The sequence below is a fragment of the Lupinus angustifolius genome, chromosome LG13 (genome assembly GCF_001865875.1).
Source record: "Lupinus angustifolius cultivar Tanjil chromosome LG13, LupAngTanjil_v1.0, whole genome shotgun sequence".
Taxonomy (NCBI): domain Eukaryota; kingdom Viridiplantae; phylum Streptophyta; class Magnoliopsida; order Fabales; family Fabaceae; genus Lupinus; species Lupinus angustifolius.
This window is the reverse complement of record NC_032021.1, coordinates 14276784-14303020: the sequence shown is the minus strand read 5'-3', so window position 1 is coordinate 14303020 and position 26237 is coordinate 14276784. Positions and strand designations below refer to the sequence as shown.

At 32.0% G+C, this 26237-nt stretch overlaps 3 protein-coding genes across 5 annotated transcripts; all 3 read right to left on the bottom strand.

Annotated features, from left to right (window-relative positions):
* LOC109325988 (peroxisome biogenesis protein 16-like) lies at nt 4658-9490 on the bottom strand. 2 transcript variants are annotated; one of them, XM_019558640.1, is made up of 8 exons: nt 9267-9490; nt 8182-8239; nt 7180-7396; nt 6273-6640; nt 5915-6183; nt 5523-5590; nt 5190-5251; nt 4658-5059 (listed from the first exon to the last, which is right to left on the bottom strand). In XM_019558640.1, the coding sequence occupies exons 1-8, from the start codon at nt 9333-9335 to the stop codon at nt 4998-5000; spliced, it is 1173 nt and encodes a 390-aa protein (XP_019414185.1). In that variant the 5' UTR covers nt 9336-9490; the 3' UTR covers nt 4658-4997. The 2 variants fall into 2 exon arrangements, with proteins under 2 accessions (XP_019414185.1, XP_019414186.1); XM_019558641.1 differs by lacking the exon at nt 5523-5590.
* LOC109363159 (shaggy-related protein kinase theta-like) lies at nt 12205-17332 on the bottom strand. Of its 2 annotated transcripts, XM_019609302.1 has the most exons (14): nt 17085-17332; nt 15959-16027; nt 15770-15859; nt 15432-15524; nt 14793-14852; nt 14413-14685; nt 14228-14302; nt 13799-13855; nt 13581-13721; nt 13407-13457; nt 13206-13301; nt 13035-13118; nt 12703-12805; nt 12205-12627 (listed from the first exon to the last, which is right to left on the bottom strand). In XM_019609302.1, the coding sequence occupies exons 1-14, from the start codon at nt 17145-17147 to the stop codon at nt 12566-12568; spliced, it is 1317 nt and encodes a 438-aa protein (XP_019464847.1). In that variant the 5' UTR covers nt 17148-17332; the 3' UTR covers nt 12205-12565. The 2 variants fall into 2 exon arrangements, with proteins under 2 accessions (XP_019464847.1, XP_019464846.1); XM_019609301.1 differs by having other exon boundaries at nt 15770-16027.
* LOC109363625 lies at nt 18398-19024 on the bottom strand. The gene has a single exon (XM_019609876.1). The coding sequence runs from the start codon at nt 19022-19024 to the stop codon at nt 18398-18400; it is 627 nt and encodes a 208-aa protein (XP_019465421.1).

The following is a 26237-nucleotide window of genomic DNA, read 5'->3' as shown; positions in this document are numbered from 1 at the left end:
AAGACACTCTTAACATCAAGTTGTCATAGTTTCCAACCATTCCAACTAGCAAGAGCAACAATCAATCTAATTGTCTCAAATATGGCCACTTGCGCAGAGACTTCATTATACTCCTAACCTTCCATTTGCATGAATCCCTTGGCCACAAGTCTTGCTTTGTGCTTAGAGACACTTCTATCAGGTCTTAACTTGACTTTATACACCCATTTGACTACTATAGGCTTCTTACCATCATATAGTTCAACCTCTTCCCAGGTGTCATTCTTATTGATGACTTTGAGTTCTTCCTTCATTGCCTTGAAGCACACATCCTCCTTTAGCGCCTCCTAGAAGGTAATTGATTCATTTTCTCCTCGGAGTGCTAAGTTAATCAAATCACCTTCATCTGTAATTACATCTACAACAAAAATCTCAAACTCATTGAGCATTAGTGGTAAGTGCCTTGTCCTTGTTGGCCTAGTTTCAGCAGCCCTGATTTCCTGACTCATTGTTCTTAGATCAGGATTTAACTCTTCTGTGACTTCCTGATCCTCTTGCATAGGAATTACAGTTATTGAGTTGTTATTCTGAACCCTTCTAAGTGATTCTTTCCATGAGCTCATCTCATCAAAGTAGACATCGCTGTTGAACACTACTTTATTAGTTATAGGATTCAAGAGTTTATATGATCCTATTGGGTTGTATCCAACAAAATCATTAGTTCACTCTTGTCATCTAACTTCTTTCTCACTTAATATGGGATGTGTTTGTAGCAGACTGAACCAAACACCCTTAGATGCTTCACTGATTGTCTCTTTCCAGTCCAAACCTCTTCAGGAACCTGATTGTCAAGGGCTTGAGTTGGACATCTATTTAGTACATATGTAGTTGTTGTCACAGTTTCACCTCAAAGATTATGAGGCAGACTTTTGCACTTCAACATGCACCTTACCATATTCATGACAATTTTGTTTCTTCTTTTAGCCACTCCATTATGTTGTGGAGTGTATGGAGCAGTAACTTCATGAATGATGTCTTGTCCTTCACAAAAGTATTCAAGCTCTCTTGAGGTAAACTCACCTCCTCTATCAATTCTGAAAATCTTCAAGAGTTTCCCTCGTTGTCTTTCTACCAAAGCTTTGAACTTCTTTAGATTCTCAAATACTTTACTCTTTGTTTTGATGAGATAGATCCACATCTTCTTCCTAGACTCGTCAATAAAAGAGACAAAGTACTTATTTTCTCCTATTGAGGGAACCTCAAAGGGTCCACATACATATGAGTACACAATATATAGTAAGTTAACAACTCTGGTTTGGGTGTGATTACTAAATGAGGTCTTGGCATGTTTGCTGGTTAGACAACTATCACAAAATGAGTTTTGAAGTTTAATTTCTAGCAAACCAATGACCATTTACTTAGTGCTTAACAATCTAAGGTCTTTGTAGTTGAGATGGTCATACCTTAGGTGCCAAAACCAAGATTCATTTGAAGTAGTTTCTGCATTCAAGCATTGTGAGTCTACAATTTCTAGCTTGACTTGGAATGTCCTGTTGTTTGATAGTGGAGTCTGTAGGATCCTCCTCTTCTAACTATCTTAGACATCCATAACTCCAATATGCAGCTCCATATTGAAACCTTTTTCATGTAGTTGGCCAAGACTGATGAGATTTGTCCTCATTTTGGGAACAAATAACACATCTGTTATATGTGCTTTTTTGCCACTCTCCATCTTGAGAGGGATATCTCTTGTTCCTTCAGTGATCACCACTCTATTGTCTGCAAATTTGACTTTGTTTCTCTTGGTTGAGTCAAAATCAACATACATTCTTTGTACCCAGTCATGTGATTTGAGCAGGCAGAGTCAAGGTACCAAGTGTCATTTACTATGGTTTTGCAATCTATTGTCATCATGAGTTGCACAACCTCTTCATCAAAGCCTTTGAATTGCTTACAACCCTTTCTCCTATTCAACTGTTCTGGTTGTTCAATATTGTTGGCATAATTCTTTCTTGAACTACCTTTCAAATTAGAGTACCTCCATTGACTCTTCCTTGAATTATTTACACAGAATGCCCATTTCTTTGATGTTTGTATTTGAAGAGCTTGATGTGAGGATCTATCTGTGATCCTCTCATTAAGCCTCTGTTCATGGGCTTCAAGTGACCCTTGAAGCTCCTCAATCTTTATGTTTTCAACTCTTCCCGATTCCTCAATAGCCACCACCACATAATCAAACTTTGGAGTCACTATTCTTAGGACCTTTTCCATAATGGTTGCATCATCCATCTTCTCACCATAAGTCTTCATTGCATTTGTATGTATGATCAACCTAGTGAAGAAGTCAGCAACTCTTTCACCTTCTTCCATCTGCATGAGTTCATATTGCCTCCTCATGGTTTGTTGACGGATTTTCTTCAATTGTGCAGCACCAGCATAGTGCTTCTCCTACACATCCCAGACTTTCTTTGTTGTTGCATATCCTGCAATCTTTTCAAAGCGGGCATTGTCCACTGCTTGGTGAAGGAGACAGATTGCTTTACAGTCCATTTTCTTGTTCTGTTTATGTGCATTTCGCTGTGCCTCAATGGCTCCTTCTTCCAAGATTGGCAGCCTCTCTTTCACAATATCATGTACATCTTGATATTCAAAAATGACCTCCATTTGTATGCACCATCTGCTCCAGTTCTTGCCATCTAGCATAGGTAGAGTTGTGGCAAAATTTTCTGTTGTTTGGGCCATTTTTTGTAGCGGAAAAACTTTATCTTCTTGTTGGCTCTTGATGCCAAAAGTTAGTATTGCGGAGAAAGGAAGATTGTAGGAGATGAAGATGAAAACCAGAAAAAGAGAGAGATGAGTTAGGAAGAGAAATCTGTGAGTATTCAATGAATGTAATTATTGATCAAATGCCTCAAAAATACTTGCAAATATACTAGTTTTCATATTTGCTCAACAAATTTAACTAGTTATTATAAATGACAACTCTCAACTACTATAACTAACTCATTTGATTACACCAATTAAAAATTCTCTATCCGAATTCTTTTAAAATAGAAAAAGATCTTTGTCAGATACTCAGATATATACTTGTTACTTCTTGTTCCATAACTTTTTTTTCTGGGTTAATGCAGCGGGAATTTTGAAGTAACACTGGTTCATTATTTTCTGGAGTTATCAAGCTCACTCTTGTTTATGTTTGTTTCAATCTCTCTTTGGAATGATATGTGATAGAATTTATAAAATCATCATATTTATATAGTTGAGCCCATCTAATAAGAAAATGTTTGACTGTTGTTATTCCTAGTTCTTGTCAATATTGCATGGTTATATAACTTTTAAAGAATATAGAAGGGTCTTCTGCTGAACCAGTCATTAATACCAAGCAAAATCACCAAAATGTAGAGATCATGTCACCTTATTATAAAGAACCTCCGCATTTGTAAAGAATATATTTTCTGCCATCCTAACTATTCTCTGCCCCCAACTATAAATATGAAAGACTACAACATCAATCAACTGAGGTCGACTACATGAAGCGAATGACACCACAATGTTCTATCATAAATTATGTTCGTTGACAAAATATTGATCACTGAGTCTTTTTAATCATCTTGTCTGCTTTTCTTGGTCTCCTCCATTTGATTTACTTTCCTTACAGAGGCTTCTACCAATCTCTCAAACCACCCAAGGCACAATTCTACCATTGTTTTCTACAATAGAAGCTACTCTAACTCTTAGCTACTTTAACTTTCTCCAAAATTCATTCATTTCTATTCCAATCTTGTCTAGTATGTTTACTTATCCAACACAATAATATTCTTACCTCCGCTACATGGAATCTATTTTCTTGTTAATATTTTATCATTCAACATTCAATTTATATAACATTGTAAGTCTTATAGTCATGCGATAAAACTTTATCTTAAGCTTGATTGATACTTTTTATCACATATAATATGGGACTCCACTTAAATCCTATGAATAAATTTAATAGGAAAAAGGAAGACCTCTGTAGCCTTTTTCTTTTCTTTCTTTTCTTTCTTTTCAGTATCATCATCTTTATCTCATGTTGTTTATTGTTACTTTCAGGAGTTTAACAAAGATCACCAAGTTTAGTTAGAAACTTAAAGAACTTTCATTGGCTCAAGTACAGAAGAATAAAGGAAACTGTTAACATGCATGAGATGAGAGGAAATTGAGACAAATGGACAAATGCCCTCATATACTTGGAACAATAGACACATGTAGCAATGAAAGCAACCTATGAAACAAGGAAACTAGAAAAGGTAATTGAGGAACGTATCCAATGAAGATGGTGTGGGTCTTATAGATCAAAGGATTAAAGCATGTGGCTATAAACCATGCTTTGTGACCAGTTTAATAACCAAAAAATTAAGATAAAAGCAATGTAAATATGTAGTGAGAATAAAGTATCTCCAAACAACATGAGATAAGTTATCTCCTCCAGCCAGTACAATCATGACATGTGTCCTATTTTTCTAGTGATTAGAAATATTTTTGTAGAAAATGGTTAAATGAAACACATGTCATGATTGTAGTGGTAAGAGAAGATAATTTATCTCCTCATACTAGGAGATACTTTATTCTGATATGTAATGCAATTCTAACAGGGAAGCTTAATGCTTGAAAGATTAAACATAATGCATTTCTAAGCTTAATAAACTCATAATAAATTGTCAATTGATGCTCAGAACAATAATAATAATCACACTCACCCTCATTGCTTATTATATGAAAATTCTCAAAGAATATCTCAATTTATATTCAGTTGTAGACAGTGGAGCCATCTCTGCAATACATTTGTTACTACATTAGACCTTCCATGCATGGGATTGTTGTGCACTGAATTGTTCAAGCTTTCCTGGTTTCTTGTTAATCAAGACAGTAGTGGATTCTATATCTCCTTGTTATTTTATAAATCCGGAATTGTGGAAACACAAAAAGAATATCTTCCCGTGATCTCGGACGGCGTCGAAGAATTTCATTTCAGTTTTATATCATGATCCTGAAATGTAAGTATATCTTGTTTGATATCCAATGATTAGTTCAACAGCTTGAGCTGCAAAATAAGATATATTCAGAAAAGTCATCAGAAATTTATAGTAGTTGACCAAGATGGAATGATGAATAGAAATTAAAGCAAAAAAGGTACTATAAAGGAAATAAGAATAAAGAAGTATAAAGCAAACCTGTCAGAAATCCTATGACAGGTACTGGTTCCAAAACTTTCTCAATGCTTTGAAGTTTTTGCCTAAAATATTCAAATTAGTTAGTTCTATCATCAATTGTTTTCTCCAACTAAGGCGACAGAAAAAAACATGGCCCAGTGCACGAGTCTTCCACCTAGTGGGATATGGGGAGGGTAGATATACATAAGCAAAGAATAGGTTTTTCCAGGATTTGAACACATGATCTCCACGTCACATGGGCTCGCCCTCTCCAACTCATGAGAGACACTTTGCAAAAAATTTAAAACAGAGAAAGAGTAATTAAAGTAAGAAAAATAAGTAAATCATTGCTACCTTGTATAGTTGCTGAAAAAAGGATCTTTCAGTATGTATAATACAAATAACAGCTTTCTTCTTTTAACCTGAAGCAAAAAAAATTCAGCACCACCTCTTCTAATGCATGTGATATTAATGGCAAATAAGATATTACCAATTTCCAAAGAAATGATTTATTGGCAAGAGCCAAGACTCATGCAGAAAACCATAAAGCACAAATGCAGTTTACATGTCTACATGGTAGAGCTCTAAAACATTAGTTAATTACATAGTTCATGGTAACCGGTTTTATGCAATTGGTCATTTTTACATAACTTCTTTTATAAGGAATCTGGTAGTGGTACACCGAACTTGGTATGCGATATGTAAGTTAAATAATTGAAACATGTAACTATATAAGAAACTCAAACCTCATCCTTTTCCGATGCAGAAAGATATACTCTTGGCTCCTTTACACCAGCCACAGATGTTGTAGCTAGTGATAGAATACTCATTCCTATGCAGTCAAAAGCCAGGGAAAGGAACCAAGGAGTCCATGACCGAATACTGTACTTTCTGATAAATAAAACATGAACAAGTGGTCTGGTAATAAATAGAACTTCTCCAATAAAACACAGAACACCACAAAGACCCTTTTTGGACAATATGTCTAAGAGTGTTGGTCTCTCTGTCACTGAAACTGTAACAACACAATGGGCAAGTATTAGTTGAATTTCCTGTGTAATAATCAATAATACAAATGCTAAAAGAAGCTTCAAAACATATTGCCTGGTGGCTCCATACTTGCTTCTTGATGATGATTCAGGTCAACTCGACTAGATGAGAGCATCGTGCATTGAGCCGCAATTTCTCTTTGATGGTTCTGGCCGACCCCATTTTGTGTCACTGGTTCTGACACCATCTTGGCATTTTCTCCAAATCTGCTTAAGGCAGATAGTGCTCTCTCTTCCACATCATATGGGTTTGGACTGTGATTGTTTTTCATGTAGCTAAAAGCATGACCTGAACCAGGCTTTGAGCCTGTTTGATCTTGTGAAGTCAAATTAATTGAATCTGTGTCATCATTAGAAGTCTCCATTCCTGATAGAAGCATTTTGTATCCACTTTTCCGAAACAAAGATAACCTGACCAGTACCCTGAGTTACACTCATTCAAGATAACAAAAAACATGGATCAATAGCAATAGAGGTAATGACAAACCAATGATTTAAATTGTAGACCGCATCATGTGATACAGCCGCAATATTGCAGTTGTCTTAGTTTCTTGGCAATTCACCAAGAAAGAAAAGAAGGGAATTGAAAGAGCAAAAGATAAGAAAATGCATTGAACTTTCATTATTGGAATTCATCTACACAAGGCAAAGTTCAAGAATTTATACAATGGAAAAACTGATAGTTGCTTAAAACTCAAACTACCATTTAAAGTAAACACAACCCTAACTACCATAACCGAAACTAACTAAGAATGTGTCATCTTTAACATTTAGAGAATGAGTCATCTTTAACAAGTTGCAGTAAAACCGAATCACAATAATGTGGTCGCATCGGGCCGTAGCTCAACTGCATCAGGCCGCATCGGACTGCAATGGCTTGCACTAACCACAATTTAAAACATTGTGACAAAAACTGAAGATAATTAGAAAAGGGGCATGATAAATTATAGGATACTACTTACTTTGAGGCTTCAGTAACAACAAGGAAATTCCATTTCTTATTGTCACCATAGTAATGTTGTGCGGCACCTTCAACTAATGATTCTAAGCATGCTACTACAGATAAGAACAATGAATAGGGAAATGAGTAAGACTCGGTAGAGTCTGTAATATCCTGGGTAGGAGCTGTTTCAATTATATGTGCATTGATAGTTGTAATAATCCCCAGAATGGTTGTTACTGCATGAAGACAAAGGTTTTTTTAAGTAACAACTATATATGTTGCAGCTAAATGTAATAGGAGAAAAAAGGAAAAGTAGAAATTGTTCCACTGTAAAGAAAATGCTGTTCCAAGGAATGTAACATGACTTAGAAACTCTGCAACACTTGGAATCTGGAAGGCACAATGTTTTCCAGGAGAAGTTATTTCTAGCTAGCATTGTTTAGACCAAAATAAACACTTGACAGAAGAACTTATTTCTAGATAGCATTGTTTAGACTAAGTGATTCAAATTGCGGACCACATCACGTGACGCGGCTGCAATATTGCGGTTGTGGCTGACCACCACAATTGTATCACACCGCTATTACAGTGTGACACTGAATCACACCGACATGGCCGCATCGGGCTACAACGCAACCATATCAGACCACATTTGGGCGCATTGGACTGCATCAAATTCAACGACCACAATGACTGAATTACAGTAACAACAACTGCAATTTAAAGCACTCGTTATACCAAAATAAACACTTGATAGATGAACTTATATCTAGCTAGTATTGTTTAGACAAAACAAACACATGATAGATAGACTTATTTCTAGCTACCCTCTCCAGACCCCACTAAGAGGAAGCTTTGTGCATTGGGCCGACCTTTTTCATTTTCCAGGTCAACCACAATATTTGTTTACTTTTGAAAAAATTTATTCCCATTTTGTCACCAGAAGAACATGTAAGTGCTTGAAGAGGGATAAAGTAATATGTAATTTTGAAATTCAAAAGTTACCAAAATTTTACAAAACCTGCTTCTGGTACAATCTCTGAGTCTGAGTAAAGTTCAGGTGGAACCCACATCAACCCCTGTTCACATTTTCATTCCCAAAGTAAGGTAACAACTAACATACTTTAGGTCAATAACTAACAAATGCAGTTTGAACATACAGCTCAACATTGACTCATATGAGCCACAGAAAAATAAATTGGAACTAAAATGTTAACAACAATACCCATAGTTACTAGATTCTCTCATTAACCTTCCATTCCATATAACAAGTTCACTTAAAAGAAAGTCTTTCCATTGATAAAAATGAAACTAACTAGTATCCGAATAAACTGCATACACATACCAGTATCTCTTTCCTAGTAACTACAAGCCACCAACACATTACAGGTTTTTTGGTATAAACAAGGTATCCCCTCACCATATGGTTAACTAATCACTTTCGGATGTGTGACTGCTCCTTCAAACAAGTATAGCTCACAGAAATCGAAACATAAGCTTAGCACATTGTAGGTTTACAAATTAAATTGATTTAAGATATACTTAGACTGGCTCAAACTGACAAGAGATTCAAAAGATTGCCTCATGCTGATAAAACTAAATTATAATTATAGACTACAGAACACCACACTTTTTCACCCTATCATGAAGGTATTTCTCAAATTTGAAAGTCTAACTAGAGCATATATGGAAATTATGTCTTACAATTAACTACCTAGTCAAACAGCTAAAACAACAAAATCCACCCCTCTTATCAAGAAAGAAAAAAATATATATGTACTGAGACATTGTATGAGTCACATTTTAAAAAAATAAAATATAATACAAATAAATGGTACAAGTGTGTATAAATTTTTACACTAATTAAACATAAATATTACAATTCAGACGATTTTAAAATTTATGCACTGACAGCGTAAAAAAATTTTACATATCCACCATTGTTTTCTATTACTTTTATTTGAGAGTCAAGTGGTTAAGAAATCAATTGGAATTATCTATTAATGATATGTTTTAGTGGAATATAGTAGGATGATATACAGAAAAATGGTTTTAAAATAAAATGAAAAAGACATTGAAGGTTAACTAAATGAATACGTTACTTACAGCGGACAAAGTCTCGAAGGAGTGAACAAACTCTTTGTTCTGTCTCACCCATCTCTTGTAACCTTCCATTTCTCTACTAATTGCACCAAAACCTATGTCACCACCAAACCTAGTACACTGTTTCTGAACAAAATTAGTTACAGACAACTTGGGTGAAGGAGAAATCAGATAAAATCTTGTTTGTTATTTCCACAACAGGTTTCATTCAAGAGAGGCTTAGTGAGCTGGTGCCAGCTAAGTAATTATAGAACTCGTGTTCCATGCTTTTAGTAAACATTTCAAAGTAGTTCAAGAAGGAAAAGATGTACTGATAGATATGTTTAAGAGTTTTCCAAATTATTATTTAATAGTAAGAATTTTTTATATTATTACTCCTAACTACAAAGGAATAATATACAATCTATGTTTGACAATATATAAATATTATAGATATTTATTAACTCCAAAAATAAGGAAAAAATTATTTCATATCTTAGTTATTTATTCTTGGAAAATTTAATACATAAAATTTATTCACTAATTTAAATTATTGGATTTTTCTATAGTTAAAATATGGATAGTTTGTTTCCATTTACTATTAGGAGTAAGTGAATCCCCTACCAATATTATATTATATATTAAAAGGTGTTGAAAAAGACATAAAAGACAATAATTGAGTAAAACAAATAAAAAATGGATTTATATTGAATATTAAACTTTCATGATTGATGAATTTGTTAGAAATCATTTCATTACATTATTACACGTGCTATCTAGATGTATTTTTTGGATTTTAGTAGGGTCATCAACTTTGGAAATGGGTGTTAAAATAATAGCAATAATTAATTTAAGAATGAATGAGTGCTAGAGTATTTCTGAACAGTAGTTAGAGCACTGATGGTCCACTTCTAATTCTAATAAACATCAACCTTCGTCTAGTATTATTTTTAGTAAATTATACATATACTTCTTAGTTTTTGAAATTATATATAGAGTAAATTACACTGACAATCCCTAAGTGTTAGTGAAATTATATAAACTACCCATCATTTTTTTACACCTATATAAACTTCCCCTAATTTTTATACTTTTATTACACTAGTCACCCCTGCATAAGAAATAAATGTAATATTTTAAACAAAAAATATGATAAACGTTATTTCTTTATTATTTTTGGTTCGTTACAATATATTATTAGAACGGTTTAAACAATATTTCTTTAGAATTGTTAGTGCATTTTGTAACCAAAAATAATAAAGATACATTGATTTGTATATTATTTAGACTACACAATATATCATATTTTGTTTAACTTAATTGCATTTATCACAATTTTTGTTTAAAAGATTACACTTATTTCTTATGCAGAGGTGATTAGTGTAATGGAAGTATAAAAACTATGGGAGGTTTGTGTAGGTGTAGAAAAGTGAGGGGTGATTTGTGTAATTTCACTAAAACTCAGGGGATGTCAATGTAATTTACTCTTATATAAATCATCATTTTTCTAACCCAAACAAATCATCCATAATTATAATATATTATATTTATTTTCACTATATGAGATATAAGTATGATTTCTTAAACAAAAAATGGTAAGAATGTAATTAATTCAAACAAAATATATTATATTGTGAACAAACTCAAATAGTATAAGAGAGAATGTTTACTAGTTATTTTTGGTTCATTATAAATTGTGTCAATAATTCTAATATGATATTTAAATCACTTTTATACTATACTAAACCAAAATAATGAATAGACATTGACTCATGTACTATTTGAATTCATCTTCACAATATATCATATTTTGTTTATTTTAATTACATTTGTCACCATTTTTTATTTAAAAAATTACACTTATTTCTCTCTTATAGATATAGTTAGTATAATGTATATATATAATTCGGGATGGTTTAAATGGGAAGGGTGGTTTGACTAAAACTCCAGGATATTAATATAATTTATTCTATTTTATAACATAATCAAGGAACTCTATCACCTATGAGAGAACATCTTTTGTATCACAAAATGTGTTACTTATTATAATCAGTCAGAAAGATAATTATTTATTAAAATTTTAACTTAAATATATTTTTTCCATCGACATACGAAAAAGCCTACTTTATGATACTGTATCCTATCACATAGGTTTAAGTAACTAATTCATTTTGGTTGGTCGATGATTTTACAATTTTAGAAATTCCTGTAGAAGTAGCGTAGAATAACCCAATAAATAAGTTCTGATAGAAATTCAAAGTGTGGTCCACAAACTAATACTTTGTACTAATGTGTTGTACAAATGAACTCTAACATGTAGAATTATGTTTGTTGCACAACAATAAGGGGTGCATATATCACATCTGTTATAAAAATAAAAGGGAAAGATATTTGATAATTTCATTTATGGTAAGAAATAATCAAAATCTTATTATATATATACAACATTACTACCAAATATATATTATTTTTAGCTCAATAAATGAGTAATTTCCACTACTTATTAATAAATTCAACTTGAATTTTGACAAATGGTCATTTACGTGTTCACAAAAGTTAACTTGCTAAATAGTGTCAATTTTAAAAAGAATGTTTTCTCAATTAGTGAATAGAAGTTACCAAAATGTATCATTACCAAAATGATTGACTGACACTGTAAAAAACATTTACACTGTCAGTGTATATATATTAAATCCTGGAAGTATACAGACTCCTTATTTAATTTTTTTAGAACAATAACATATTGTCTTCATTTTCTATACTTAGACTTGATAATTTGTTAGAAACAAAACATACTAGTGGAAAGGTGCATGATAAAGGAATGATGCCTTTCTTTTAAGAAAAAGGGAGCACTCCATAAGATTGTGCTGCTCTCCTTCACTTATTATGATCGGTCAGAAAAAGATTTTGTTATTAATTTTTTGATTTAAATAATTTTTTATAGACCGACACACTTTTGGTAGAGAAAACATGCTCCAAAAAAAGATGCCTACTCATATAATGGTTCCACATAGTCCACTTCATGGGACAAACATACTTGACTATATGAAGCATGTGTTTAAACTTTACAATTGAGGCAACATCAGAGTCATAAACTACTTAAAAATGGTTGGAAGTTGGAACCCTATTCATCTGATATTTACCCTACAGGGTTTGTGATAAAGAAGTTGCATGATCTTGAGGTTCATATAATTTGTATAATCAATATGATTGTTCAGGGTTGGATATCTAAGACCTGGATTGTTAGGGAAGGTAGATCATATATTACTGGGGTAGGTATCTATCAATAAAAAAAAAACCATTTACAATGCCTGATAATCAACTCAACTCCTTGCATGCTCAGGAATGAGACGCCGACGCAACTCGTCAGGTGCGCCTGCAAGTTCTGCATTGATCCATAAATATAAGCAACTGCAAAATGTTTAGTTAACCGATGAAGGCAAGTTTAGCCTCACTTTACCTTGAGCTGTGAAATCAAACAATGGAGGCATTGCCCGCCCATTAGGCAAGAATACTTTCGGGTCTCGCAGATTATCAAAGAAGGGGTGTGCACATGCTTCCAACTGTAAGAAAAATTAAATTAAATCATTAACGCAAAGGAATGAAACGGAACTCGATATCTTCCTAACTTTAGTAACCAATAATTTGAGTAATGGAATGGATAAAATTTCAGAACATTTTTTAATTATAAACAACAATCATATGCATGAGGTGGTTCATCTTAATTACTTGATGTGTGTGCATGCAACTGAGTACAAATACAATTGTAGTAAGATGGTTCGTCGTTCTTACAGCAGTGCAACGTAGATTTGGCGAATACTGAAGCATCCTAGATACAAGATCCACTGCTTCACGAGGCATCTTTTTGTGAAAAACCTGGATGTTACTAATTCAGTCAGATTTCTGAATAGAAACTATAGATTACATACTTTAGGGAAAGGTTCGGAGAAAAGAACTGCTAACCTTGTGCCATGGATGCGCTTTAATTTGAGGAAACTTAAATTCGGTGTAATTTGGGTTCATGCACCTTATTTCTTCTCTGGTTGGTGTTCCCAGGATCTATAAAACATAATTATGCTCGGATTGAAGAACCGCAACCAACAGAAAACAAATTTCAAGAAGCAACTTGTAAAGCAAAAGGATAAATAACAGAATAAACTTTACCTTAATTATCTCGACCAACTGATCGACACCAGTCTCTCCGGGAAACATCGGCTTCAATGAACACAACATAATCATAGATAAGCATCAGTGCAAAAAGTACCATTTATTTTAAGATCTATTTAGTAGCTACTAGGAAAGGAACCATCTTAATATCTATGAAGTACAAACTCTCACCTGGCCAAGAAGTAGCTCAGCCAATACACAACCAGCAGACCAAATATCAATCGCAGTTGTGTATTCTGTTGCCCCAAATATAAGTTCCGGAGCTCTATAATACCGCGAGCATATGTATGATATGTTGGGTTCACCAGGCACCTAAAAGTGCAATAATATCATAATCTCAGCCGCATATTTCCTTAAGATTATCGAAGTGATAAAAGAAAATAACATACCAACATCTTTGCACTCCCAAAATCGCATATTTTTAACTGATGACTTCGGGGATTAACCTGTGATATGTAGCACACGTCAGTTTAATGTTTTGATATAATAAAAAGGCTTCAGCACAATATACTATGCTCATATAATTACTATCACAAAACCATAGTATACATTTTTCTATAACCAACAACATCTCTAAATCCTTCGACACGGTAAGGATCACAAGTTAAACGACATATGTAGCACTGTTTACTTTGTCTTTTGATGTTCTTCTACGAAAAAACACTATCATCTAGAACATTCAAATGTTGGCCCCCAAATAGTATTCAAACAAGGCTTCACAAGTATATGTCACACTGATCAATTGTTGCATGGAAGAGTACTGAGCATCAGATTCGGAATATTTATTTTTTGTGCTTGCAAAGAAGAATAAATCTTACCAATAGATTTTGGGGTTTGATATCACGATGGCAGACACCGATCACGTGGTGCATATAATTTAAGCCACGACATATCTACAAGAAGTAACAAGCTCAAACACATAACTAGAATTCTAGAATAGAGTGAACAATGTTCATAACTAAAAATAAAAAAAGGTCACTCAATTAAAAGTTTCTAGACTTACCTGGTATGTATACAGTTGAACTAAAAGCATAGGCATGTTCAGGTGCATCCTTATATAGTTCTTTGAAACTCTGTAGACAGTTTCAGGTACATACTCCAAAACTAGATTAAGGTACACCTCATCTTTATCGGTTGTTGAGTAGAAACAGTGCTTCAGTTTAAGAACGTTAGTATGGTCAAGCATACGCATAACCTGGAGTTCCCTATTCTTATACCTTTTGTCCTGCAACACCTTCTTTATTGCGACTGCTTCACCAGTTTCAAGGCACTTAGCCTACATTTTAGATAATCAAAGAAAGTAACAGTGACGGAACCATAGAATAGTGGAGCAAAGGATCATTCCGTACATGTAAGGAAATAGTGCAAAACAAATACAAGCACCTGATATACAACACCAAAAGAACCAGTACCAACCACACGCTCTGCCATATATGAGATTGTCTGAGACAATGAAAATAAAGTTATTAAATGAGAAACATTGCATTCTATATTTCTATATATACAAAAAAACACATTTTCTAGGAAGCCATTAATGCAATTTATCATGTATTGTGATGAGAAAGTAAGAAAAATGTTATAAATTAACCAAATATGTCAAAATAAACCTCTTGTCAAACACAGGATAAACTACTGATTATAACTAAAATAAAGTTAAATAGTTGGAAAAATGGCTTCACTTGATTATCAATGAGAACATATAGGTTCGTACTGCCAAATAGCGAAACTTTAACTAGCAAAAAAGCAATAAAAAAGTACTAAAATAAACTGGAATGACCTTCCAATCACCATATACCCCAAAAATAGTTTACATATCAAGAAGTCCAATATATATTAATGATCTTATTAGAACCTAATTTGAAGATTTGAATCGTAGTGTAGTGGACATTTTTAAGAGGTGAAGCAGCCTAGCTAATGCATAATTATGATTATGAAAAATAGATTCTCATAATCTACTTTCTAAGTAAGATTCAAGGGTGAGGTAATAGAAAATCAAATAAGGAACTCAAATAGGGAAATCACCTTCTTTGGTTGTCCATCTCGACCACCGATAGCAGTTGTAATTATTTGACCCGGTTCTGTTCCATTACCATTCACAACAGTTGCCTCTATATCCTGCTTGCAACAAATCAATTACCAAAACTCAATTATTAGTTGCTCTTAAAATGTTTAGGTTCACGAATTTTCATTATTGAAGTAACTTGTTTAAAAGATACCTTGATTGAGACAGAATAAATATGTTCTTATGCAATGAATACAATATATTTATAACTGATTTCACATTTATACAAGTATCACAGTAATGGTAACAGACACATCAAAACTAGGGAAACAAGGAAAAAAAGAATGACAATAAATACCTTCTCATTGTTGGTTTTTCCCTTCTCATCTATAATTTTCATTTCATTTAATTCTTTCGGAAGTTGATCGTAACCCGACTTCTCAGTTCTCGCTACTGTAGAAACAACAGAATTAGATGTTCCAATAGTAGTTTCTCTTGATGAATCTACAGGTTGCTCCTCATCTTTGTTACCCCCCTCAACACGATTTGTTTCCTCATTGACATTACCTTCATTCTCTTGTTCAAACTTGGCTTTTTGGGTGATAGAATCCCCTCCCTGAAAATAAACAGTATGCATTTCACTAATTCGGAGTTTTCTTTACACAGGTATATTAATTGCGAAAATCAAGATTGAACTCCAGAGTACACACCATTCTCCTAATCTGATCACTTAGTTAAGTTATCATATTTAGTTCTCAGAATAACTAAACTAAGAGTGCAATGATCATAAGCAAACAAACAACAACTAACCAACAACGTCCCGCTAGATTCACAAAAAGAACAAAAAGTTAAGGGTTCGATTTCTAGGAGCGACACTTGTTGGGAAGGGCAGTAACGCACCTCGAAAATGATTAGTTCTTTATCCATACCCGTAGGGCGAAAGGATACCCTTGGTACCAAAAAACAATCAACTATTAATGCATTGCCCAATATTCATGGCGTTAACACCAGCATGCAAATGTGGAATCCAACCTAACTTTAGATTTCATTCATCACTTTATACAAGCAAGGCATTTCTTATGTAGTGCCTTCATAGGCACAATAAACCTACGTCTATAACCTTAATCATTCCGCGATTTTGGTAAAACAACATTTCGAATAGCACAATAATGTCATAGTGTACATAAGGCTTATCCTCTCATTAGCTCATAAAATCTATGGTCCTCAACCTACAATTGCTTTTAAATAAAACAATGGCAAATGTGACAGCATGAGGCAAAACACAAAAAAGTCAGATTATAAAAAGTTTTAAAAGAAAGAGAGAAAAAGCAACCAACATGATAACATTTTGATGCTTATATGAACCAATCACAATGGCAATATAAAATGAAACAAAACATGGGTTACCCTCATTAAAAGATTCACATGTGTACGAAATAAAATCACCAAATGGGTCATAATCAAGAGCCTAAGCAAATTTAGGAGATTTAAAATCTTCAAAACAATATTATCACAATGAAGAAAAAAGGAAAAAAAGGGGGAAAATATTATGCCTAAAGATTAACATTTTAACCCATACAAATCAACATATGTTAATTCATTTCTTAGAATCCAAGTAACTTTTTAATAAAATTGAAACCTTTTTGAGATTAAAAAAAAGATGTGTAGCTTACATGATCTGATGAAATAGAAGTCCTCCCAGAAGCAATGCTTTTCAACCTTCTCATCATATTCATATTTGTTGAATCCAACCCCAACAATCCAACTCAATCAAAACCTCAATTCCCACCCAAAACAAAATTATTGTTATTTTTTTTTTTTTTTTGGTTCAAAAAGAAGAGAGAGAAGGGTGTTGTTCTCTCTCTTCCCTCACCCAGTTTTCTGCAAACAAATAAAAAAGAGAAGAATGTGGGAGAGAAAATCACCATCTTATGAACCCTCTTTTCTCTAAATTTTCTCTTTCTTACTCTAAATTGGTAGCCACGTGGCATTTCCTGTTTAATTTTTTTCCTCATACATAATAAACTATTAGGGTGTGACTCTGATTCCAACAATTGTGAATGAAACATTTTATATTTTGTATATCATTCATTAAGGTAACTAATTTTTTAACTTCTAACAAATCCAATCATTACAACTTCAAATGTTGTACCTTTGACTTTGGTCTGATTACATGAAAGAGGAATTTCGGACATGGACAACATGGGATGTAAACCAAATATTAAGGTTTTTAGCAATTTAGACAATGGATGGTGCAGTGTTACTGCATTATAAGATAGGATCCGATAATTTTATTCAATACCAAAAAAGATTAAAAAGATTCTTGAACTTACTTTCTATATTGAAAACTTGTTACATAATCTAACCCTAAAAATATTCAACAGAAAATTGTGTATCCATGGATGATCTTTTAAACAGTTAGTATAAAAGTTTTGTTTTTTATATATTCTTAACAACTAAAAATAAAAATACTAGCCATACTATTATAAAAAGAAATGCTAGACAAATTTTTTAAAATGAAACACATTTCACGTGAATCAGATTTACAATTAAACCATGAAAAAATTCATAAATAGTTAACAACTGATAAAAGCTATAAAAAAAACTGCAGAAGAAAATCATACATTGTTAACAACTGATATATGTTTGAGGAAATCTTCTTGGCACTGTATTTTTAAAGGGTGATGACACCTTGTATCTCTTTTATCAATAAATTTTAGCTTATAAAAAATAATGAAATTGTAAAACGCTTGAAAATCAATTTATAGCCCAACTCATTGTTAAAGATACTCAATTTAAAACCAATGAATACATTGTATTAAATTTTGAGTTACTTTAGATTTTACATCTTTGAATAACAATTGAAGCCAATAATCACTTCAACCTTAAAAAAATACATCTAATGAGGTACTAAAAACCTTACACTACAAAATATAAACCTTAAAATCAAGAAAACCAAGAATAGTTAACAAGATGAACCATTCATTCATGGTAACAACTGATAAGGCATAATGAATCGACACTTAGGACATGTAGGACTTCTTTGAAACCATTTCATGATACAACTTTGATGGAAAACATGGGAACAAGGTAACATGTCTGCACCCTTATGTGACGGGTACCCTTCAAAGCATATGGCACATTTATCTTCTTCATCTTCAACCCATGATGCAGGAAATGAACATTCACCACCTTCACAAGCCAATTCTACAAACCCACTTGAAGGAAATTGCTCAGCATCAAAGGGTTGTGAAGAATTCAGTATCTTGTACCTACAAGAACCCTCAAATACCATCATAACAACACACAAATGAAGCCTATGGTGTTGCAGTGTTGCTGTACGTAACATTCTTGAAAGGTTTTCAACCATGTTACAGCCACCTCCATCGAAAAAAGTTGGTGGTATCTTCATGCTTTCAAGGAACGTTGTTACTATCCCATGGCAGATATCATCATAAGAAAAAAGGTTGCGATATATTGGAAATGGCAAGCGAGCAAAGTTGCACTGATTATTAGCTTTAGATGCCACAACCACAGTAATATAGACCATATCATTATTGTAAGAGGTGCCACCATTGTCGGAGAAGATGGGTTGATGAACTTTGAATGCCATTGAAATGATCAATAGAGTGCTTTGGAGTGAGTAAAAGAAAGCTAAACCAATGGTAGTATTTATAGTTTTCAGATCTTAATTAGAAGACCACTTGAGAAAGTAACGAAATCAAATCTTTTTCAAATCTTTTTTGATTTGGTAATAATATTTTTTACGATTTGTTTCTCTAATGAAAATAAAATCTATGTTAGTATTCTCTTATGGGTTCCTGGTCTTTGAATCTGTACATAAAAGGAAGGGTGCAGTAAATGTATCAAAAATGATAAATGCAGCATTAATGATTTCTTAAAGATCAGAAACAAACTAAGTGGGAAATTATAATTGATTTAAGTATGATCATCATATCACAAATACATGGTCAGAAACAGACTAAGGATATTTATGATGGAGGGTCTTCAATATTTTTTGGATTGATAGACTATGTTGTTTATGACTTAGTTAGTGTTAAGTGCCAATTTAATCTATAATTTACACTGATTTTAACTTCAAACAATAATTATATTTGAAATGCTAGAATCTTGGGAAGTTTGTGTGGATAAGATAAAAATATTGTTCCAAACTTGTTTATGATATCTAATGTGTATTTATATACTTTTATTTGCCGGTTAGCGATTAGTTTTTTTTATCTAATTAGTTATTATTTGCATCACTATTATCTTATCGTTTATAACAATTTTTGCTTATATAATAAATTACTTGAACTAACTTAAATTTGAGTTTGACTAATCTTTACAATGAATTTTGTGGTGGGTGAGGACTCACACAATCAAAATCTTCTACACACGTGCATGTACCCCTAGCCGTTTGGGCTTGGGCCCAACAATTGTTTTTGGAACATGTTGACCAAGTTAACACATGGTTGACACAAGTATTGACTGAGCCAGCACACAATTGAAGCTTGAGGGAAGAGTGGAGTAAGATCCGATCAAAGAGGAGGGAGTTTCGGTCGGTGATCGTTGGACTTGTTTTTTACGTCAGATCATTTGGCCGTTTGGTAAAAGATCTTATTCTGGGCCGTCGGATTGACTTGACTGTTGGGGGTCTCATCCTATACATAGAGGTCTCCCTCATTTAGAAAACTCATCCTAGTTGAGAAGCATTTCCTCAACTGTTCTTTCTATCGTACCAAAATTGTCACATGCAGACAAATTGTTGGAATTTAAAGATCTAACATTGTTAGTCAGATTGTGAGAACGAGAATTTTGAGAATTGACATTAATATCCAAATTGTGGGTGTATTCGAGACTCATTCTTATAGTGCAGTAAAAATTCAAAAATAGAAAATTGGATTGTTTTATCGTAGAGACAATGTAATTAATAATGTGTTTACACATTTTGGACAGTACCATAAAACATGTTAAGAGAATAAGGTCGTCACTCAGCTAATAATATTTCTTTGATATCATTTTAGATTGATGCTATTTGCATAAACAACATCACTAATTATAGGAATTCTTATTATAGTACAACGTACTCTTCTTGGAGGTTGACCTTCAAAAAAATACCTCATATCCTAAACTCTAAATTTTCCTTGTTGCACACTTGCATGCCCCATGCCATTAGGTGGTACTTCGCTCGAAAATGTGTTCATTATGAGAGCTTTATTACAATTATTCTCAGGACATTATCTAATATATAGATAATGAGAGGCATCACCCTCAAACAAAAAGTATTGCATCGCCTTCTTTTGTTCACATACTATATTCATGAATTTCTTATCCATATTAGGTCGTGCTTTTCCCACACAACAATGATTAATTAATAAGAAAAATATTTTATGGTGCTTCTTTACAAAAGAAATGAAATTAAGAGCTTGTTAACACACTTTTCCTTAAAAATAGGATCAATGCAAATGACACTTGTGGCAGTTTGACATGACATGTCCTCTTCTGTTAATAGGTCTTTAAGGACAGCATCTACTTTGGTCTCAAATCATTTTACTCTATAGGTCAATTTTCTCCAATAATAAATTTAATTAGGTGGTTTCTTTCAATTTTTACCAACAACATTTCTATTAAATCTTGGGGACCATTTTGATGTTTATTTTTTAAGAACCAAAGCTTAAAAATTTATAGGAATCAAAGTTGTTTTTCATAATGAAATAATATTCTCCAAGGTTTAATTTTCTTCTAAAATGATAGCTTATTTTTCATAACATAACAATAAGAATGTAAAAACAGAGTTTATATTAAAAAAATAAAGTATTTATTCCATTTATTTATATTTTCAATTTAATAAAAACTTTGTTTCTTAAAAAATATACTTTTATACTCTTATCGTTAAAAGAAGGAAAAATATTACTAGTATATATGGATGGTATCATCACATCATGATGATAACACTGAATAATGTGGATGGTTGGAAGGTAAAAGGCAATGCTTACTTGCTCTTCCCTCTCTTATTGCTTGTGTATTTAGGTGAGTTGAATTCCTCTCTACTCAAATATGAGGGGATATTTTTATTAAAAATAATATAAAGTCATAATTATTAAATGATTTTTTTGTCATGTATTATAATATTGGAGAATCTGGTCCCAATATAGTTTTCAGTCACATATTTTTGGGAAGTAATAGGACCCACATTTCTTCTAAGGAATTGTGGCAAATAGAAACAATTAAAAGAAAACATACAAATTTATTAAATATCAATCATTTTACTTACTATGCCCATCCATATAGGGACAATGATCCTCTGTCCTAAAAAGATCATATTTCTATGTATTAAACCAATCAAACCTTATAGAATAATATACAAATATTAATTTATGTTATTATAAAAAAAATTTAGTTAAACAAAATTTTCTGATTAGATAGAAATAACAAGTGGGACAAGAATTAGGACAGGTAATCCCCATTCCCAACCTAGAAGTGGATAAATATTATCTTAGCAACATTATTAGGCTAACTTCTAACGACTAAGTGGTTGGGCATTGGGCTAATAGTAGCTCCAAACTTAAAGTTCATAAATATAAAATAAACAATTAATAATTAATTAATCACAGTCCTTAAGTCAAGTGGTTATTTGCTTCATTCGGATAGGCCTAAGTTGGAGTGGTCCAATGCTATTTTGGGTTGGGTCTATATCTCTATCATGAAGTCAAATTTGTTCTCATTCTAATTTTGATCCTTTATATACTGGAGATAAAGATAAATCATGTTAGGAATAGAGCATTAGGATGTTTCGTGAAAGAAATATTTAAGCACTGTGATATCTTTATATTATTATCTTAAAGATTTATACATAATGTATATTTTTTTACATTTTTTTGAAGAGTCCATAATGACAAAACATAAATAATGGATAATACTGTAATAATGTACAAAACTCATACTGTTCTACATTTTTTTACTCCTACTTAAAAGTTAATAATGCTTATAAAAGGAAAATATAAAAGAGTGGAATATCTATGTATCGTTGGTGCAAAAATTTATAACAGTCAGTATATTATCTACCATTCATTTGTATTACTTCTTTTGAAGAGTTAATGATAACAAAATGTGAATGATAGATAATACAATGATAATGCATAAAACTTATACACTATCACTGTATACATTTCTTCTCAAAATAAAATCTAATTTCCTAGGATGAAACTTAGGTAGTGCTAGCAGTATTGGCATCTAACATCTAATCATAACTGGATGTGTGGTATTTCTTTCATCTAGCCATTACCTTGGATAATTTTGCTTCTTTTTCATCGGTATTTTGGTTCTATGTTGGCTTATTCTTGATACAAGGTTGTTGGGGCTTGTGTTTAAACTTATGTAATTTGATATTATTTTGGTTCTATGTTCGCATTAATTGACTCAAGTATAGTCTAATTCTTTGTTTTGTTAGTGACATTTTTGACATCAAACCAAAGAGATTAGAGAAGTCTTAGAATTATTTTGCATGTGACATACATGTTTTACTTTGAACATTGTCTCAACTTATGGGATTTATTTGGAATGCTTTCTATATGAGCATGTGGAAAAATGTAATTTATTTTTTCCCATTTTGAAGAGTGAACTATATGCAAATTGATTATTCTTCGTGAAGGAAGTGGTATTTTTATCAACTTATTGATTTATATTGAAAAGTCTATAAAAAACTCATAAATTTTATGTCTTTTAGAAGTAGATACTATAAATAATTTTTTCTTTCTAATTAATCATTAAACTTTAACTATTAACAAAATTGGTTCATATATTAAAATAATATTAAATTAATAATAATAAATGTTTTTAACCCATGCAATTTGTTTTAACTTTGACTGTTAGATCATTATTATTTTATTTTAAATATATTAATATTATCATATTAACCACTTTTAACAATGAAATTTACTTATCTCGTTCTTCAACTAAAATTGTATTCTAATGTTAAATTCTTCTGTATAACAATGCTTACTAATATACATTGTTGCATTACTACTGTTATGAGTCTAATCACAATGATTTCCTTATTGACATATCAATAAGTTAACAGAATATTTATACAAAGACCAATTTTATCAATTAGTAAATTTTAAGGAGGAATTAGAAGAATTTTGTTCACAATGATTACTTGTAAAATAAAATAAATAAAATTTAAAATAGTTATATGGACTTTTCCTATTTTATTTAACAAAATCACCTAAAGTTAAAAAGAGTTTCCTAGTAATTAGCGCGATTTCCTAGAGACAAAATTGAGTAAATTACATTGACGTCCTCCGAATTTTAGCGAAATTAGACAAAACAATTCTCACTTTTCTTCACCTCCACAAACCCCTCTAATTTATATACTTTCATTATACTGATTATCTCTGCATGAGAAATAAGTATAATCTTTTAAATGAAAAGGGTGATGAGTGTAGTTAAGTTAAACAAAATATGATATATTATGAAGACAAATTCAAATAATATATGAGTCAATACTTCTTTATTATTTTGGGTTCGTTACAATATAATATAAGAGCGATTTAAACAATATATCTTTAGAATTGTTGATGCATTTTGTAACAAAAAATAATGAAGATACATTGACTTGTATATTATTTGGATTTGTCTCCACAATATATCATGTTTTGTTTAACTTAATTGATCACATTTTTTGTTTAAAAGATTACACTTATTTCTCGTGCATGACTAGTCAGTATAATGAATAATGAAAATATATAAATTAGGGGGTTTGTTTAGGTATAAAAAAGTGAGATGTGGTTTCTATAATTTCACTAAAACTCAAGGGTCTCAATGTAATTTACTCTAATGTTTATTTTGATTGAACCGGTTTGGGCAAACACACAATTATTGCCTCATTGGGATAAGTTTTAATTGATAAGAATCATTATGTTGTTATTGTGTTTTACTTAGTCTTATTAATATGAGAAAAAAATGTATGCATCATTACATTTTGTTTACATCATGCATTATTTATGTTTTATTATTATTGATTTTTCAAAAAATATTATAAATAAATAGTGAATGATATATTGACTATATATAAATCTTTAAATTAATAGTATATAAATATTATACTATAATAATATTATCATGACATACAATACTAATATGATGATATAATAATTCGATAAGTGATTTAACAATTAAATTATATATTAAAATAAACATAACATATATCAATATGAATATTATTTTTTGGAACATGTAAGTCAATTATTGAAATGATTAATTATGTTACAAAAATTTATGAAGTTCAAGGTTAGAATCCTTATTGATTTATTTTAAAAATATTAAATAAATTTATATACAAACCAGTTTTGACTGATATGACACGATATGACCAATTTAATAAAATGAAAGATATAGGAATTGATTGACTGATTTTCTGATTGAACCGACCGATATGATCAAGTTTTTATAAATGTGGTTTTAATAAGTTACAAGTAATATTATGAAACCCAAGCCGAACATTAACTCGGAAGACATCCCGTATAGGTTTTAATCGGTTTAACCGGTTAGACCATCTGGTCGGACCGGATGACATCAATCATATATATTTATATTATTATATAATTAACTAAAATAAGTGAATAATTTACTTATCAATATCATATTTTGTATAATGCATACACATATAAATCAAAATAAAAGTGCATCGTCTTACATAATTAGAATTATAAATCAAAACATAACTATCATATACAAAAATTGAATATTTTAATTCATCCAAGTCTCATTCTTTTCATTAGATCATTTAGTGTATATTGTTCAGCATAAGAATTTACCTCTTACTCAATTAGAATATAAATTAGCCAAACTAAAAATTTATTAGCTACTTTCAAAACTGGATATTATTTTTGAATTATATAATGGTGGTGTGGTACACAACTCATAAACTAACATATTATTTTTATTTTATATAGTGGCACACATATCATAAGTTTGGAGTGATGATTTTCTTATTTACCGATTGTTATCTTTTATCATGTGCAACAAAGAAAAACGAACCCAAACACTAGAAACAAGGAAAAATTAACTCAAATGCTAGAAACCTAGAAAATTAAGGGGCAAAAAGTCAGAAACCATACTACAATGGAGACGATGATGACGACAAGGTTTCTTGCGTGTGTGACTTCTTGCGCCGATAGTGGTTCTGCTCTACAGCTCAACATTGGTCATTTTTCTTCCTCTATGATGTTGTGTGGGTCTGTTTCTTTTATTTTATTTTGCAGTTTTGAGTCGACTGGACTAACTAACCGGGTTGTTTCGAGTTAGTCCGACCTTTCCCGGTTTGACCGAATTTCAAATGGCTAGAAGCAGTCTGAAAGAGTTGGAAGAACTGCGGTTGGATACTTATGAGAATGCTCATACTTACAAAGAAAGACCAAAAAGATGGCATGACAAACACATACTCCGCAGAGAATTCCAAGTAGGGGAAGTAGAGCTCTTATTCAACTCTAGATTGAGGCTCTTTCCAGGGAAGCTAAATTCTAGATGGTTAGGTCCGTTCAGAGCCACCAAAGTTTACCCTTATGGAACAATTGAGATATGGAATGAGGAAAGGGGAAACTTCAAGGTGAATAGTCAAGGCTTGAAGCATTATCTAGCAGATGAGTGTCTGGAGAAACAAACAAACATAACCCTCTTGGATCCTACATGAGGTACAAAGATCAACCGTCAAACTAATGACGTTAAACGAACGCTTCGTGGGAGGCAACCCACGCTAGAGGTACATTTTTAAATTCATTAATTTTAGTGTTTTAGTGTCGGCTTTAGTGCCTCCCTGAATTTGG

Excerpts from the sequence above, each read along its gene's own strand:
- LOC109363625 (XM_019609876.1), bottom strand. The coding sequence starts at position 19,024 with ATGGCATTCAAAGTTCATCAACCCATCTTCTCCGACAATGGTGGCACC.
- LOC109325988 (XM_019558640.1), bottom strand. The coding sequence starts at position 9,335 with ATGGAAGGTTACAAGAGATGGGTGAGACAGAACAAAGAGTTTGTTCAC. Across the intron at positions 5,591-5,914 it reads CTGCATCGGAAAAGGATGAG|GTTAAAAGAAGAAAGCTGTT; the intron begins GTTTGAGTTTCT and ends TTTTTGCTTCAG. Across the intron at positions 5,252-5,522 it reads TTTTTCAGCAACTATACAAG|GCAAAAACTTCAAAGCATTG; the intron begins GTAGCAATGATT and ends TGAATATTTTAG.
- LOC109363159 (XM_019609301.1), bottom strand. The coding sequence starts at position 17,147 with ATGAATATGATGAGAAGGTTGAAAAGCATTGCTTCTGGGAGGACTTCT. Across the intron at positions 16,028-17,084 it reads CTTCTATTTCATCAGATCAT|GGAGGGGATTCTATCACCCA; the intron begins GTAAGCTACACA and ends GTTTATTTTCAG. Across the intron at positions 14,686-14,792 it reads CTTTTGGTGTTGTATATCAG|GCTAAGTGCCTTGAAACTGG; the intron begins GTGCTTGTATTT and ends TCTAAAATGTAG.